General features: G+C 58.6%; 1 protein-coding gene and 1 long non-coding RNA gene across 2 annotated transcripts; one reads left to right on the top strand and one right to left on the bottom strand.

The window, feature by feature from the left end:
• Positions 1–226: 226 nt before the first annotated feature.
• ROBO3 (roundabout guidance receptor 3) lies at positions 227–16,403 on the bottom strand. Its single transcript, XM_030842335.2, has 28 exons — positions 16,097–16,403; positions 12,751–13,077; positions 12,229–12,386; positions 11,620–11,740; positions 11,385–11,523; positions 10,937–11,064; positions 10,533–10,657; positions 9,203–9,374; positions 8,682–8,887; positions 8,382–8,463; positions 7,912–8,077; positions 7,564–7,730; positions 6,911–7,035; positions 6,496–6,721; positions 6,156–6,277; positions 5,726–5,897; positions 5,445–5,630; positions 4,585–4,608; positions 4,451–4,493; positions 4,113–4,252; positions 3,632–3,826; positions 3,325–3,463; positions 2,943–3,155; positions 2,411–2,559; positions 1,854–1,964; positions 1,481–1,648; positions 807–997; positions 227–434 (listed from the first exon to the last, which is right to left on the bottom strand). Exons 1-27 carry the CDS (start codon positions 16,254–16,256, stop codon positions 837–839), a joined length of 4,125 nt encoding a protein of 1,374 aa, XP_030698195.2. The 5' UTR covers positions 16,257–16,403; the 3' UTR covers positions 227–434; positions 807–836.
• On the top strand, positions 6,662–10,997 carry LOC132597776 (uncharacterized). Its single transcript, XR_009565061.1, has 3 exons — positions 6,662–6,767; positions 7,422–7,484; positions 10,918–10,997. It is a non-coding gene; the product is annotated as an uncharacterized lncRNA (long non-coding RNA).
• Positions 16,404–16,643: the final 240 nt, after the last annotated feature.

Raw genomic sequence — 16,643 nt, 5'->3', positions numbered from 1 at the left:
TCCTTCTGGTTGTAACTGGGAAGACGGTGGCTTCAGCTCCTTCTGGAGGCAAAACAGGTGGCATCTCTTAGCCCTGCCCTCCCCTAGTGCTTTCAGCCGAAGAAGCTCAAATGATATACACACGCTCGCAGCCCCCTTCCTCCCCACATCCTGCACAAAACCAGACAAACAGGGCCCAGCGCTCTGATCAGACTCTTTTTATTGTCTTTCTTATGAATGGGTCCCAGATGGCAAGGGAAGAGCTGGCTCCTGGCTTCTAGGCCAATTTCTCAGGGAGCCCCATGCATCATTGCTGAGAGGGAAGAGACTCCTCCCTGCTCCTCTCCGCTCAGCCCTCATTCACCAAGGGGAGGGGCTCTTGCTCAGGCTCCGGGCCCAGGGACACGCCCTTCCCCATGGAATTTCTGGTAGCTCATCAAAGGTCATCTTGGTTCCTAGAGACAGAGGGGTGGGGGGGGGGGAGAGAGAGAGAGAGACAGAGAGAGAGAGAGAGAGAGAGAGAGAGAGAGAGAGACTGGTTTGTAAGGTGCTGGTCGGGACAAACAGGACCCAGTGGGGATGCACCTCATTTCTGGTCAGCCTCTCTCCCGATCCAGCTCTCCTACAGAGCCTGGCCCCTCTGTTATGTCACCTGTCTTCATCCTTTGTCACCTGTGCTCCAGGAGTCCTCTCTTCCTCCTTACTCACGGGGTCCCTTCCTTTTGACACTTCCCCCAGAGGACCTCTCTGCCTTCCTAGTTTTAATCATCCCGTGGCCCATGCTCCCTAGCCCTCCACTCTCATTTTTTGCCATCCCCAGCCCCTACCTCTCCACGCTTCTGTCCTGGCCTTTGGCTCTAGCTCCGGCTCTGGCTCCGGCTCCGGCTCCGGCCAGGGCCCCGGGAGCCCCGAGAGCTGCCGGAGCCTCTCGAAGAGTTGCTGCCGGCTGTGGAACAGGTGCTGGTGCCCTGGCCCCGGGACAGGAAGCTTGGTCGGCTGTAGGGGAGCCAGGCCTCTTCTGCAGCACGAGACAGAGGGGCATTTGGGCCCAGGCAGGGGGAGAACATCACTGCTTGCCCCCGTGCCCCCCTAACCGCCATCCCAGCTCTGGAAGCAGAGTTGAGGGCAGACCATCCTGGGGGCTGAGGAGAAGCAGAGCGCACAGCCCATGGCCTTTACATAACACGTGCTCAGAAACCCGTGGGGAACTCCCACGCAGAGAGGGCCTTGGGAAAGGAGGGACAGAGCGCCCGGCCCCCTCTCTTTTCTCCTCTGGGCTTCAGTCCTGGGAACGGATACAACTTGGGAACTTAAGGGGATTTTGCTCAAAGAGAGCTGGAGAGACAAGTGTCTTTGATGTTGAGCAAATGTTGACCTCCTCCCAGCTGGAGGTCAGGGGTGAGCTGGGTTGAAAATGAGTGCATCAGTGGCACGGTCCGTACCACCCTGTTAGGCTCCAGTCCCAGCGCCCACCCTCTTGTGCAGCAGGGGCCCTCCTTACCATCCAGGTGCGGGCCCCGCCAGGCCCCCAGGGGCCCGGCCTGCGCCACTCTCCTCTCCCCACTGTGTTCCCGCTCCCGTTCCAAGGAGGACATGCTGCCTGCCACCCTCAGCCCCAGGGCCCAGCTTGCCTCTTCCTCCGGTGGCGGCAAGGGAGGGGGCGGCAAGTCTGGGGAGAGACCTGTTTTCAGCGCTCTCCTGCTTCTCCCTATACGGGCCTTTCTCCCACTCCCACTCCCCGGCGTCAGAGGGCGCTGAAGGAGCAGCCCAAGGTTTGGGTCCACTCGCTCCCTCCTCCAACCCGCAGAGCTCAACCTTGGTTATCTGCCTGCTTCCCCTACTGTCACCACCTCCCAGGCTCACGGCCCCCTCACCCCCAGGACTGTGCTCCCGCCGGTAGGGAAGAGCCTTGGGTTTCTTCCGGAATCGGGCACGGGGCCCGTGAAGTGGAGGAGTCATCTCCCCAGGCGCCTGCCGGGTTCTCCCTGTGGCATTGGGAGATGGGGGTAGGAGCGGGTAAGAGAGTGGATCAAGAAAGGGGCTTAGGGGCTTCCCTGGTGGCGCAGTGGTTGAGAATCCGCCTGCCAATGCAGGGGACACGGGTTCGAGCCCTGGTCTGGGAAGATCCCACAGGCCACGGAGCAATTGAGCCCGTGCGCCACAACTACTGAAGTCCGCGCGCCTAGAGCCCATGCTCCACAAGAGAAGCCACTGCAATGAGAACCCCGCACACCGCAACGAAGAGTAGCCCCCGCTCGCCACAACTATAGAAAGCCCACGCACAGCAACAAAGACCCAATGCAGCCAAAAATAAATAAATAAATAAAGTTATTTAAAAAAAAAAAAAAAAGAAAGGGGCTTGAGGGTGAAGGGGAAACAAGATTCCGGGAGGTGGGGAGGTGGAGGCCAGTTGAGGGGTCTACAGACTCACCTGGGGCACTGCTGGCTGTACTAGCGGCAGCGCTGGGGCTGTGATGGAGGGCCGTGGGGTCAGCACCCAGGCCAGCAGGCCTCCCTTCACGGCTACTCAGCGTGGGCTGGGATACACTGAGAGGGGAACTTGGCCCAAGGGGCGCCCTCCTGCAATGACATGAGGCTTCATTTGTTCGCTCAACAGACAGTAAGTGCCTATTGTGTGCCAGGCACCGTGCTAAACAATCAACCTAACACTCAGATGAATAAGACACAGCTCGTCCTCCACAAGGCTCCCATGCTCGTGGAATACGAGGAAAGCCAACTTTGAAATGCCCCAGGAAGCTTGCAGAGTCCCTCCAATGAGTGTCGGGAGTGAGAGACCTTGCCAGCCTCCACATTTCTCCCCAAATCACACTTGCACCCTGATACAGCCATGAGACCTCTGGGCCCCAGATTCATCCATCCATCTGGTCACCCACCCATTCACCCACTGGATAGATATGTACGGAGGGCCTGTAACATGCAAGGTACTATATACACCTCCCTACCTGGGCGTCTGGTGGAGATGGGGAATGTCAGTGGGGGGCTGGGGAGGGTCAGGAGGTGAGGGGGTAAGAGTGGCTGTGGACTGCTGTCCATAGGAAGGTGTGGGAGAGGGGGTTTCCCCTCGGGACGGAGGGACCAAGCACCCCCCGCTGGTGCTGGGCTCTGCCACGTGGCTCCTCTCGGGCACTGGTGGGCCCCACTCTTCCGGCTCTGAGCTGGGGGCAAAGAGGCAGGAGGGCGGGGTGACTGAGTAGCTTCATACCCTCCCTTTGGCCTTCCGCTGCCCCCTTCCCTTCTTCTCCCAGCATCTTTGCCCTCCGCCGACAGGAGGCCCTGGGCTGGTCCCACGTGTACAGGGCATCTGCAGGCGAGGCGCATCCTTACCGGCCCTCCAGCGCCTCCTCAGGCCCCTCTAGGCAGCTCAGTTCACAGGAAGGGGGCGGGGGTGGCAGCGCTTCTGGCCAGTTGAGAGAGGGCATCTGTACAGGTTTCCCCAGAAGCTTTACTTTGCCCCCCCTGGCTCCTGAGGAGAGCAGGATGGGGCCACAGCAAGATACAGGCAGGAAAGAGGCAGAGGTGAGGCGCGTCAGAAAGGAGTGCTGGGCTAGGTCCCAGAAGGGAGGGTGGAGGATACTATTTGGGGAAGATGCTGCTCAGGGCTAAAATGGGGGTGTTGGGAACGGAGTCCTACCACTGTCCCCCTGGCTCCATTCTGGAGGAGCATACTGGCTCCAGTCGCCTGACTCCCCTGAGGGATGTGGAGGGAACCCCCCGTGGAAGGTCTGCAGCTCCTCGCCGGCCAGGTCAATGGTGCTGTAGACAGGACCCTCAGCAGAGGCGGCAGCTCCCCGGGCCGTCTGAGCCAGGTAAAGGGAGATCCCTGCTTCTGAGGGGGAGAAAGAGGGAGGCCCGGGGAGGAGACGGGGCAGAGACAGAAAAATAGAGGACAACAGGAGAATGGAGGGCACAAGGGGATGCCGCCTCTTCCCCTATCCCAATCCGGGGTAAAGGTAAGGCATGAGAGAGGCTCCCCCAACTCACAGCCTCCCAAGGATCACGCAGCCTCAGCAAGACTGGGACCCCTTGGCCCCCTTCAGTTTGCCCCAGCCGGTCAGGAGGAGAGAGGGTGCAGGGCCTCCTGGTGTACCCCTGAGGGAAGCAGAACTCCTCACCATTGTAATATCTGTCGTCTGGGTCAGGATTGCTGGGGCAGCAGCTTCCCCTGGGTTCCTGGGCCGAGGGGCTGCGAGATGAGTGCGGCCACGAGTCTGCCAGCCACGGGTAAGGAGCAGGGCCGAGGCCCATTGGTGGCCTGAGGGACAGCAGGTGAACGCTGGGGACAGAGAGCCTGAAGAGGCCAGCGAAGTAAGGGAGGCAGGGGTAATGGGAGCTGGAGGACAGTAACGGTGAGTGTGGCGGTGAGAGGAGGGCGGAGGTCAGCACGGGGAGGCAGCTGGGCCTGGGACGAAGGGAGTGGCCTCATCCTGGGGAGATGAGCTAAGAGAATTACCTGGAACTGGCTGCCGACAGGCCCTCTGAGTGTGGGAAGGACACTGGGGAAGACGACGGGGAGAGTGTGAGAAGCGCGGCTACCTGGGGTCCGAACCCCTCCCCTCCCCCACCCCGGGGGCAGAGATGTCTTACCTGCAGGTGTGTAAGCAAAGGAGGCTTCCGAAAAGGAACCCGTGAGAGAAAGAAGAGGGGAAATGGGGAGAAAAGTCAGAAATATCCATATTCTGGTCCACTCCTTGGGCCTGGTCCTAATTCCACCACTCAGGTTGTGACCAATTTCACAGGAATTGGTCACCTGTGAAACCCGAGACCAATTTCATCGGAATTCCTAGGGGTGCGACTCAGGCATCAGTAATTTTCTAAAGCTCCCCAAGTGACTCCTGGTAGCGAAGATTGAGAACCTCTGAACTAAGAGACCTCGCATCTCTCCGGACACGCCCCTTCCCAGGGAGAAGCAGAACTCAAGTCTCCTCCTTTCAGCGGGTCCCCCCTTTCCATCCAGACCCCGCCTGACAATTTATCGCCTGGGATCCTGGCCACACTCCCTCTGCCAGCCCCCGACCCCCAGGAAGTGAGTTTCCGCCCCCCGCCCCCCAGACTTGCCCCTTCTCTACTGAGGCTGACCGCAAAGCCTGCTCCTTCCTGAGGCATTTTAAGGACAAATCTCACTCCTCTCAGCAAACTGAGGTCCCGCCCCGCCCCCTCTGGGCCCCGATCTTCCCCGTCACCCCACCCCCCAAGCCCAGGTCCCGACAGCTCTCGGTTCCATCTTGGGCACCCGGCCCCTGTCCAAGGGGCTGAGTTCCCGTGCGACCCCTCGCCCGACGCCGCTCCGGGAGCTGTTGAGCCCCTCCTCCTCTCTTTCCATCCTCCCCGCCTCCCTCCCTGGGGGGGCGGGATCTCCAGGCTCCGCCCACTCCAAGGCCCTCCTTTCCATCTCCGGGACGCCCTTGTGCCCCCCGGCCCGCGCTGCCCCCGGGCCGGGCTCTCACCCGTGTAGTGACTGAGCTCCTTGCGCTGCCTCTGGCGCCGGTAGAGGGCGGCGCAGAGCCCAAGGAGCAGCGCCCCGCACGCGGCGCCGCTGCCCGCGAGGAAGGCGGGCTCCCGCAGCACCCTCGCCAGCCGCTCCGCCAGCCCTGGGCCCGCCTCGAGCCCAGGCTCCAGTTCCGGCGGAGACGCTGTGGGGGTCAGAGAGGTGAGGGGAGTAGAGGCACCGCTACCCCAGGACCCCTCTTAACTCCCAGCCCCGCCCTCCCACCCCCTCCGGACTCACGCAGCTGCACCGACACCGGGGCACTGGCCACGCCCACGCCCGCGCTGGTGGCCGCCGCGACCTGGATCCGGTAGAGGAGACCGGGCAGCAGTCCCCGGAGCACCGCGGAGCGCGCCCAGCCTGACGCGGACCGATTGAGGTGGAAGCGGCTCTCATTGCCCAGGCACCAGATCTGGGGAGGCCGAGACCCGGGTTTAGAGATTCAGAAGTGGCTTCTGGCCTCACGGGGAAACTTGAAGCTCTGAATGGTAGAAGGGGCTTAGCCGGGCATAATTCAACTCAGAGAGGGCACTCTGAAACCTCTCTCCTCTTCCCCCAGCCTCGTCTCCAGTCCCAGAGCCAGTCCTAGGTTCCCTCCTCCCGAATCCTAACCCCTCCATCCTCCCTCTCCCTCCACTCCCCAGCCCGCCCACCTCCTCAACCCCTGCACCTGGTATTCCTTGATGACCCCATTTTGCTGGGAGGGGAGCGGAGGGTCCCAAGACACAGTGATACTGCTGTTGCCGTCACCCCCCAAGGCCACTGCCACTCCCTGGGGGGGACCACTGGGGGCTGGGCCAGGGTGAAGCATGGTGAGAAGGACACAGACAGTCATTGCAAGTTGCCCCTCCTGCCCCAACCTTCCTCATCCTCCCAGTTCTAACATCTTAGGGAAGTGAGATGCATCCCCCCTTCCCACCGGCTCCTTGCTCTCCCCAGGCAAACCTTCATCCTCCCCCACTCCTTCTTCCCTCTTGTCCACCCATCAGCTCTGGGCCCCACCCCCTTACCCTCCTCAGGAATGCTCCTGGTCACCAAGGGGCTTTCAGCCCCCAGCCCCTCCTGGCCTTGGGCTTGAACCTTGATCTGAATTTGAGTCCCTGGGGGGAGTCCTCTTAGCACAGTACTTTGCTGGTTTGGGGACTGTAGGTCCAGCACTGACCAGCTTCCCCCATCAGGACCTGCTACCCTCCAAGACACCCGGAAACCTTGTACCAGCTGGACTGGGCCATCTACCTGTGGGAGACAGGACAAAGCACACCAGGGGGAGAGCTGGAGCCACGTAAGTCCTCCAGTCCCAGCCCCTCCTCCACTCACCCATCTTCCCCAGCCACTCACCTCGCACTCTCCCATACCAATTCTTGGAGGCCCCTTTGTCCCCCATCATCATCTCCACCCTTAGCCTCATCCCTAGGCCACACTCACAGTCCAGGACACCTGCAGGGTCCGGGGCCCAAGGACTACGGGCTCCTGCAGACGCACAGCCACTTCAGCAAGTCCCCGCTGGCCTCTCCACGGGTCCTCCTCCACTGGCCCGGATGGGTTGCTGTCTATTGACCAAAGAGCCCACTCAGCAGGGGCCTCCGGGACAGGGAGTCAGGACTGAGAGTGCGAGTATGTTCCACCTCTGCCCTGCCCCACAGACCACTACTTAGTACTTTGAAGCACATCCCAGGGTCAGGAACAGGCTGGTCAGAGGAAGAGCTTCCAGAGGTGGGCCAGGGTGTCCAGCTAACATGAGTATTCTTTCTGCATGGCTACATACGCGCCCTTTAAAGGCCCTGTTCCTCATCTCTCACATGAAGATGACCCCCCAAGTTTCCTTCTACTTATAATCTGCGTTATCTGTGGGTAAAGCCTCAGAAGTGAGGAGCTACCAAGATGACTGAATCAATCTTCCTCTCTTTCTCTCTCTCCTCTTCTCTTGTTCCCTCAGTGAAAGGAAAGCATGACCACCTATTCCAGGCCGGGCCACCAGGACAGACCTGGAACCAGGCAGGTGCTATGGTTTGTGGGGAGGGGGTGCTCTGCCATGTTGCACGTTATACCCATGATCCAGAGACCCTGACCTTACTCACCCTGGGTGCGGACGGGCTTGGAGACGGGGCTGGGCTCACTGAGGCCCCAGGTTCCCACGGCTCGCACCAGGAACAGGTAGATGGTATTGGGCTGCAGGCCACTGACGGTGTGTGTCTCCAGCTGCACGCCATCTGCCACCGTCCGCCACATGTTGCCAGAGGCTTGGCTACAACAAGAATGAGGTGACAGAGCTGTCCGAGCCCGACCTATTTCATCTTATCCATTCTCTGTCACCCCCTACTACCTCCTCACCCTGGCAAACCTCTCGCCACAACAGCAAAGCCTTTAAGGACACAGGGGCCCCTCCTGGTAACTTTCCATGTTTGCATTCAAAACCTTCTCCTTACCTGAAGGCCTCTATCACATAAGAGGTGACTGTGGCCCCAGCTTGTGGGTTAGGCTTCCAGGTCAGGGTAATGCTGTTCTTGGTAATGTCAGTGACCACTGGTTGTGAGGGAGGCCCCGGAGGGGTACTGTGTTCTGTAGGGGGGTCTGGGGATACTCCCCAGTCTTCTGCAGTGAGGAGATAATCTTTGAGTAGAAGGATGGGGAAAAGATGGCCCCAGCGTAACCTTCCTCCTTCCCAGAGGAGCTGTGGCGCTGTGACAGTGGTGATGGTGGAGGGGGGACATAGTGAACTAACCCCTGCTCACATGTGCCTCCCAAGGGCACCACTTCTGTCCTCCTTTTCCCCACCACCATGGCCATGGCATTTGGAAGATAAAATCAGTCCTGGGGTTTGGGGAGGTACTGACCACCTTTGAAGCAGGTTTGGAGAAGGGTGCTGGCAAAACAAGGGAACAGAGGAAAAACTCACCCCGCCTCCTCAGCCAGCCACTCCAGGTGGCCTCCCCTGTGGAACTCTTGGCCACACAGCTATAGAATCCCATGTGCATCTCCTGCAGGAGAGGGTGGAGGACTGGCAAACTGGGAGTGGAGCAAGGTAGGGCGAAGGAGTGGAGGTGGGTATACGGAAGGATGGGGAGGATGCTGTCCACTCTAGGTGGTCTGAGAGCAGAGGGGCAGAGGTGGAGTTCAAGCTGCAACAGGTACTAGAGTTGGGCATGTGGACCACGTGACCATTCTCAGTTACTTGGGCCCCAGGAGTGAGACTCACCTGCACACTGGCGATGTGCAGGGTACCGTTGGCCATTAGGTTGAGCTGGACGTCATCCCCGTGCAGCCACTGCCCATCCTTCTTCCACTGGACACTAGGTTGAGGGTTCCCAGTCACTCTGCATGGCAGCCACACAGAGGAGCCAAGTGCCAGCGTCTGATTGGCTGGTCCCTGGAGGATGATGGGAGGCAGCCCATCCAGGGAGGCTGAGAGAGGAAGAACTTGGGCACCTCAGGCGAGGGTCCTGGGTTCAGGCAACCAGCCCCTTTTCCTCATCTCTGCTCCTTCACTTCCCCTCCCCTGGATATTGCAGGGGGCTTCCATAACTATCTGTTGTCTGTGTGTGGGATCAGCCATCTATTAGTGGCTTCTGTACCTGATTTCCAAACTCCAAGGACATGTCTCAGGAACATGCCTCTCCCCTTGCAGACATATTACAGCGAATCCAAGAAAAACAGATCTCTTTAAGCCATGATTTCCTTCCAGGCCGTGAGTCCAGCCCTGTCTCCATGGGCACGTACCTCCTTTCACCTCCAACAGAGCCTTGGCCAAGATGCTCCCGGCCACACTGACAGCCTGGCACACGTAGTAGCCAGCATCCCCGCTCTGCACTTCAGCGATGCTGAGCTGGCCTCTGGGAGAGACTGAGAAGCGCCCCGTGGGCTGAAGTGACTGACTGGGGAATAGCAGGGCCTGGGGACAGAGCAAGCAACCAGGCCACCTGGCAGCTGGCAGGGAGAGCTCCCCATTCTCACCAACCCCAGGATCCAGAGAATTCCTAAGCTTCTAGTTCATACTCTGTCCCAAGCCAGTTTTGTGACCTTAGGCAAACTAGTTAACCCTATTCACAAGAATAAGGGAGTTTTATTAGATGATTTGGGGGGTGCACATCCCGGCTCCACCAGTCAGGAAACTGAGCAAGCTATTTAACCTTCCTGAGCCCCAATTTCCCCAGATTTGACTCTTAGAGGATACTTATGAGGATTCAGTCAAGTGATTACCTGAAACTCTTTCAATACATTGGATGATAAATGTTAAGTACTTTCCCCTTCTTTCTGGCTTTAACATTTTACGTTAGATACACAGAAGGTAGGGAAGCAGGTTTTAATGGCATCATGCTGAGCCCCTGACTGACACTTGTTCCCACCCTCTACTACCATCAGCATTTTGATTCATTTAAGAATCTAATTAAAATGCAGCAGTCCCCAGTGCTAGAGAAGATGCTGGAAAATTGTGGCTGTGGATTTGCAACGAGGCAGTGGGTGGCCTGGTTTCCCAGTGGGATGGGGTTAATGAGACTTATTTTATTCTACTGACCCTGTTTCCCAGTAGCAAAATTCCCACCCTTCCCTTGGAGGGAGTTACTTGTGTTGTAACTTCAGTTCATGTTCATTCCAATTCTATATGCTGAGATTTGCTTGCTGAGGTTGAGGGGTGTCTGTGAGCTCCCCCTGGTGGAAGTCCTTTGTAATTAGAAAAGCGTGTAATGTTCTACCCGGAGCAGCTTTGGTACAGTACTCGCTTTCCAGAGCAGAATGTTAAAGCCCAGACCCCAGGCGTGGGGAGGAGGAAGGAGCTAATTGGATCTGCTACATCCTCAGGACAGCCTTGCCCAAAACAGAAAGATTCTCCAAGAAAATACAGGACTGTTCCCTACCACCAAAACATATTATCATATGTTCCAGGCCTTTTATATTCACTATCTTATTTAATCCTCCCAAATAACTTGCACAGGTTTCTGGAAGGAAAGCTAAGACTGAACCCCAGAGAGAAGTTTGCAGAATGTAGAAGGAGGACGGCTGAGACCCAGAGGAGAAGCTGGTGGGAAGGCCTGTGGAGCTGGCCACCTACTTGACTTCCCTCCTTTTGCCAGAAGATGGCAGGCGGGGGGTTTCCTTTGGTCTCGCACTGGAAAGCTATGCTCTCTCCAGGAGCCGCCATCTGGTCCTGGGGCTGGGTCACCAGCTGGGGTGGGACTGGGAAGGGGAGGGGAGATAAAGGAACAGGGAGTCAGGGGTACTAAGAAGGGAGACAGGAAACAGGAGAGAGACGCCTGAGCTTGGCTTAAGCAGGAGCAGGTGTCCGTCTTTTGCTCAAGCCTGCTTAGCTTTCCCATCCTTCCTCTCCTTCCAGAAGTCTCAGGGGATGCACTCATATCTCCTGCTCTGTCCTTTCTCCTCATTCTCCACCTCCACCCATCCTCCGTCTTCCCTCGTCTCATCCCTGCTGCAGGCAGTCCCAGGTGGGGCCCTCACCGTGAACACTGAGGGAGCCGGATGCTTCGGCGCGGCCCACGCTGTTCTCCGCCACACAGGTGTAAGTCCCCTCATCTTCAGCGCTCACACGCCCGATCCAAAGGCTGTGGTCGCTCCGGATCTCATACCTGCTCCACCCCCCACCCGCAGGCTGGATTGGCCACAGCTACACACCCTTTCTCACCCACCCCAGGACAGACACCAGGATCAGGGTACATAAGGACAAGGTAGACCTCAACAGGGACAGAAGCTGCTACCCATGGACCCATGAACGGAGGTGGAGACTGGTTAGCGCAGGGGCCACAGGCTCTGGGGAACAGACTTCTCTGTGCCAGCAAGTGAGAGGCATCTGCCTTCCTTTCCCCCCGCCCCGCCCCAGTTTTCTAGGGCTGGGTATGTTCTTGAGCTGATTGGGTCTCCTTACAGGCAGTAGGAGGGGGCTTCTCACCTGCCTGTGGGCAGTTCCCCATCCTCCTTGCGCCAGCGTAGACGAGGCGGGGGATCCCCCTGCACCTCACATGGGAAGTCCACGGGGGCATCAGCCAGGACCACCTGATTCACTGGTCTACGCAGGAATGAGGGACGCTCTGTGCAGAGTGAGTGAGTGAGTAGTCAGGAGGTCTGCTCAGTTACTCACTCCCCAGGCTACACACTCCCATAACTCCACAACCCCACGTGCCTACCCAGGACCACAAGTTTGGCTGCCCCACTCTCCCGTTCTCCTGCCATGTTGGAGGCCACGCACACATACATCCCTGCATCACTCTTGAGCGTATGTGACATCATCAGCTTCCCTCCACGGAGCTGCAGAGTAATAATGGAAACTTTGATCCTTTACAGCCATCAAAGCATATTTGTTTATCTGATCCTCACAGCAAGCCAATGAAGAAGACCAGTGAATTTGACCCACTTACCAGAAAAGGAATCCTTGAGTGATTTGCGCAAGGTGGGGGCTCAAGTGTATCATTTCTCCCACAGCCCAGACCACCTCCCACCAGTCCCTGGGGCATCATAATCCCCACCTTCTTACACTGATTCCGTCCTACCTCTGCTGATTTATCCCCCACTCAGTAGCTGACTCTCAGCCTCTGGTTAGCTAATACCCCAATTTCAAATCTCTTGTCTTATCGCCTCCAGGTCATTTCCCCCCCGCCCCTCCAAGACCTTTAGACTCAGGCCTTCCTCCTCTGACACATGTCCCAGACCCCTAGCCTAGGGCTTCGCCCCTCAGGATGTCCCTGGCCCCGACCCTGGCTCCCGGTCGGATCCCCGGCCGTGGCCCCACCGCTCACCGTGATCCTTCCCTCCTCCTCCTTGAGTCTAGCACCATCCTTCTTCCAGGACACGGAAGGCTCTGGGTGGCCGCGGGGGGGCACGCATTCCATTACCGCGGGCTCCCCCACGGCCGCCACCACGTTCCCAGGAGACTGCCGGAAATCATCGCGGAGGACTGGAGAGAGGGAGAGCGAGAGCGAGAGCGAGAGCGAGCGAGCGAGAGAGAGAGAGAGAGAGAGAGAGAGAGAATGAATGACCACGGGAATAAATAGGGTGTGGGGTGACATAACTGGGTGAGGACACAGGAAAGTGTTTTGGGGAGAGGTGGATCACCACAGACCGCAGACCGGAACTCTTCCCGGGTTGCGACAACACCAGGCCCACTTCCTCATCCGACCAAAGCGAAGGCTTTAGAGACCAAAGGTCTTAGTCCCAAAGGGAAGCTGCTGAATGGGTTGAGATTGGGCCTGGCTCTGGATGGGATTACCCGGTGCCCTCCCGCCTTCCCGAGGCTCTGGAAGCAGCCAGGAGACTCCTACCTGCCACTTCTAGAGAGGCATTTCTACTAGCCGCCGCTCCCAGGTAGTTGCGCGCCACGCAAGTGTAGACACCCTCGTCCGGCCGCGCGCGGCGCCCATGCACGATGCGCGGGAAGAAGAGGGCGCCGCTGGGCAGAAGCAGGCGGTGTGCGCGCGGGTCCTCGCGCGCGGTGGACACGCGCGCCCCATTCTTGTACCACTCGATGTTGGGCCGCGGCCGGCCCTCCGCGCGGCAGGGCAGCGTGGCCGGCTCGCCTCGGGAGACCAGCAGATCTGGCGGCTGCTCCACGATGCGCGGCATCGCGTCCTCCGGCCCGACCTTTGACCCTGAGGGGGGTGGGGGGCGCAGAGCATTCAGACCCGGAAACCGGGAGAAAGATCGAATCTCCAGAGAGAAGAAAGATCCCCTCCTGCCCACCCTCTCTGTGTGTAGGGTCGAGTATCTCCTTCGAGACAGGTGCCCCGCACGTTCTTAGGCTGGAAAGAAGATGCCTGCGGACAGGCAGATCAGTAGAGGAATCTGGACACCTGCTCCTAGGCCGGCTTTCTAGGCCGGCTAACGACGCCAGCCTCCTGCCAAGTTGAAGTGCAGAGTGACTGGGCCACGGCTTGGCAAGTAGACCGCGCCTCTAGCCGACTGGTTTTCAGTCTCCCACCCGCGCTGGTTCACAGACCTGTGAACAACCATAAGCGGTGCACCAGCGCCGACAATTTGTTCTTCGCCTCCGCGCGGTCCCGGACCAGCGATATGGAGACTGTGGCCCAGCCTGGGGCCCCCCCCTTAGGAAAGGGAAGAAGTGAATGATGGGCTGAGGGCTAGGACTCCTTATCCTGGAGCCCGTGAATAGGCACAGTGCCCTCTTACTGACACCCCACAGATAATCACGTTTCTGGGTCCTGTGAAGTCACGGGAATTGAACGCAAATGATGGTGGAATCGTGAGTAACGCTCCTTTTCTAAGAGGGCATAGTTTTCAACAGATTATTCTACAGGTTGATAATAGTTAAGAAAGGCTAAGGATCATTGAGAGAGGAATTCCTCACTTTCCTTGGTCACTCAGATCCGTTCACCCGCATGTCTACTCCTGCCCCTCACTTGGCCTACAGATTTCTGCTCGCTTCTTCTTCTGCAGTTTGGGATCCAGGATCCTCGAGCGGGTTGAGCTCAGACGCCCACCCCCAGATTCGTCAAAAGTGGATTTGTAACCCATGGCCAGTAGGCGTCGCTGCCGCCTCGCGTAACCCGTTGTCCTTAAATAACCAGGGACAGCCCCGTGCTTCTGTTCTCTGCCTCCCTCCCCCGCCCCCGCCCCCAACGCCCCACCCCACCCCCAGTTCCAAAATCCGCGGGGACCTCTTGCTTCCAGCCTCTGTACGGGATTAGGTTTCATTTCTCAGCCCCGGCTCTTAAGAAGTTCTAGTGGAGACAAAGCTGCACGGGTTGCCCGTGCTGCTGCTATCCTGGGGAGAGGGTACCTAACTGGTTAGGGACAAGAAGATCGGTTTCCCTCCCACTTAGGGAAGGAAGGAATTTTTCTCGATTTCCTCCCTTTCAGATGGAAACCTCTGCTTCTCACTCGTTTCTTCTCCTCCATCCCATTCCAGTCCCCGTTTAGGCAGACCAGACCCCACGTGAGCGACCCTAGAGTGGATAAGAGCTCAAGGGGTGTCGTGGAAGCGACTGGGGCTGGAATCTCAGACGCTGACACTTCCTAGCTGTCAGAACTAGGGCGAATTATTGAACTTGTCTGGGTCGAAGTTTCTTTACCTGTAATGTGGCACTGGTGGTAGGGTTGTCACAAGACCAGAGTGTATGTAAAGCACTTGGAAGAAGACTCCATGAATGTGGCTATTCTACTTTTAGTTAAGGGCTCTTCCTCCCTGGCCCACCTTACCTTATCTTGACCTCTACAGTCTCTACCTGAATCAGATTCTTCCAGGCCCCAAAATTCCCTTTCCCCCCTTCACATGGCCTTTGGGTGTAATGGAAGTTGGTTTGTTATTGCCAAGCTTTACGTTGCTTTCGTGACCATTAGGATACTATTCATCCGCTCTGAGTTTGTTTTCTCAGTCACAAAATGTGACCATCAACGCACCTCCTTGAATTTTCGAGTTTGAATGAGACGATGTGTGGTGTAAACACTGTAAGAGTGCTGGGGGAGCAGAGGTGCGTCTGGGGTGTCCGTGAGAAGGGCTCTGTGCTTAACCTCCTGGGAATCTAAGAGGGTCAGGAGGTTGGAGAATCCCATCTCATTCCCCATCTCCTTCCTCCTTGCTCCCTCCATACAAACCACACCCTTCTCATCGGCTCTTTCCCCCTAATTCCTGTAGACACAGCTGCAGGCGTCCTTTCCCTGGAATTTCTTCCCTGTCATTCCCGGTGTCAGGAGATGCTTCGACAGCAGCTAATGAATAGCTAATGACCATGCTAATGAGGCTCTGGCGCTCCTCCCCCAGCACCTGGAGTACCCCACTCACAAACACACATCCATTGCCTGGGTCTCCTTTCTTGCCACCTTGGAGTCCCCAGCACGGTGCTGGTAGATTCGAGCGGGTAGAGGCGGAGGGATGAAGGCTGTGCCCAGAGGGGGATCAACAGCAAAGTCGTTCAGGGCTGCGGGAGTTCCCAATGCTGCCGGCAGGGGGCGCAATTGGCCCTCTCCCCAGGCTCCGGCAGATCTACTCTCGCCGCCTCCCCGCAGCGCTAGGGGAAAGCGCGCTGTCTCAATCATTTATTAATCACCGTAATTAGCGGTAATGACCTCCCAGCCAGCGCTGCCCGCCCGCCGCAGCTCTGCCGGGGTGAGCCGGCGGTGAGTTCTACCTCTGAGGGGCAAACTTCTAAGTTTCCCTGAAATGGTCGCCGCCTCTGTCGCCTTCTGTAGCAAACACATTTAACATTTTGGCGTCATCACCCTCGTCCTAAGTGAGTTCTTGGAAAACTTAGGGTCCCGAACGGAAACCTGTTACCTGGGTGGGTCACCGAGTGGCCCGGCTTGGCCCAGGCCCTCCAGCGACCGCGCCCCCTCCTCTACCCTCCGTGCTGTGGGTCCCGGCCTCTCTTACTCAGGTTCTTCTCACCTGGGGTGGCCGTGGACATCGGTTGGGGAGGAGGGGAGTGGTGGACTCAGCTGCCAACTCCTCCCAAGCCCTCGATCTCCCGCCGATATCCCCACTCAGGTGCTTTAAGCCCCAAACTAGCCATTGGTCCCCACCACCCGGGAGGCGCGGGAGGGAGTAGCTGGGTCCCGAACCTTGGGGCAGGAGCGCTTTGGACTCCCCGTCCATGCCGCCCTCCCACCTTACCCCATCCCTGGATCCGAAGTCCCCGTGGCGCAGGGTCTCACCGTTGAGATAAGGATCGCCGGGGGTCAGCTGGCTTTGGTTGAGCGTCGCCACCGAGGAGTTGAAGCCAAAGAGCAGGTCGCTGGAGTTGGAGATGTCTCCGCCCAAGGAGTCCGCGAACAAGTTCATCTGCAGCAGCGTTTTAAGCAGGTAGCGCAGCATGGCGCGACCCGACTGGGACCGGGGCTGGGGGCTCGGGGCCCAGCCCCTGGGTCTGAGACCCGCGGGCCGGGAGCCGTAAGCCCCTCTACAGCTTCTGCGCGCTGTCCCAGCCACGGTGCCGCTCTCCTGCCGGCGCGCCTGGGTACCGCGCGTGCCTCCGCGTGCCCTCCTCCTTCCCTCGTCCTTCTCTCTCCAACCCGCCGTGCCCGGGTCCCCCGGGAGCTGGGCGGGCAGAAAGCAGGTGCCACGCGGATCACCGCGTAATTAAGGGATTAATCCGCCGCCTTCCACCCTCCCACCCCCACCCCGACGGCCACTAGCAGGGCCAGAGACTAGAGTCGCGTCGCGCGCGAGATGCGGAGTCCCCGCCCCGCGCCCCGAGTCCCG

This window comes from Globicephala melas, chromosome 8 (genome assembly GCF_963455315.2).
Source record: "Globicephala melas chromosome 8, mGloMel1.2, whole genome shotgun sequence".
NCBI classification, from domain to species: domain Eukaryota; kingdom Metazoa; phylum Chordata; class Mammalia; order Artiodactyla; family Delphinidae; genus Globicephala; species Globicephala melas.
This window is presented reverse-complemented; position numbering and strand designations above follow the sequence as displayed.

Excerpts from the sequence above, each read along its gene's own strand:
- ROBO3 (XM_030842335.2), bottom strand. The coding sequence starts at position 16,256 with ATGCTGCGCTACCTGCTTAAAACGCTGCTGCAGATGAACTTGTTCGCG. Across the intron at positions 8,888-9,202 it reads TCTGTTGGAGGTGAAAGGAG|CCTCCCTGGATGGGCTGCCT; the intron begins GTACGTGCCCAT and ends TTCCTCTCTCAG. Across the intron at positions 2,560-2,942 it reads CATCTCCACCAGACGCCCAG|GAGGGCGCCCCTTGGGCCAA; the intron begins GTAGGGAGGTGT and ends ATGTCATTGCAG.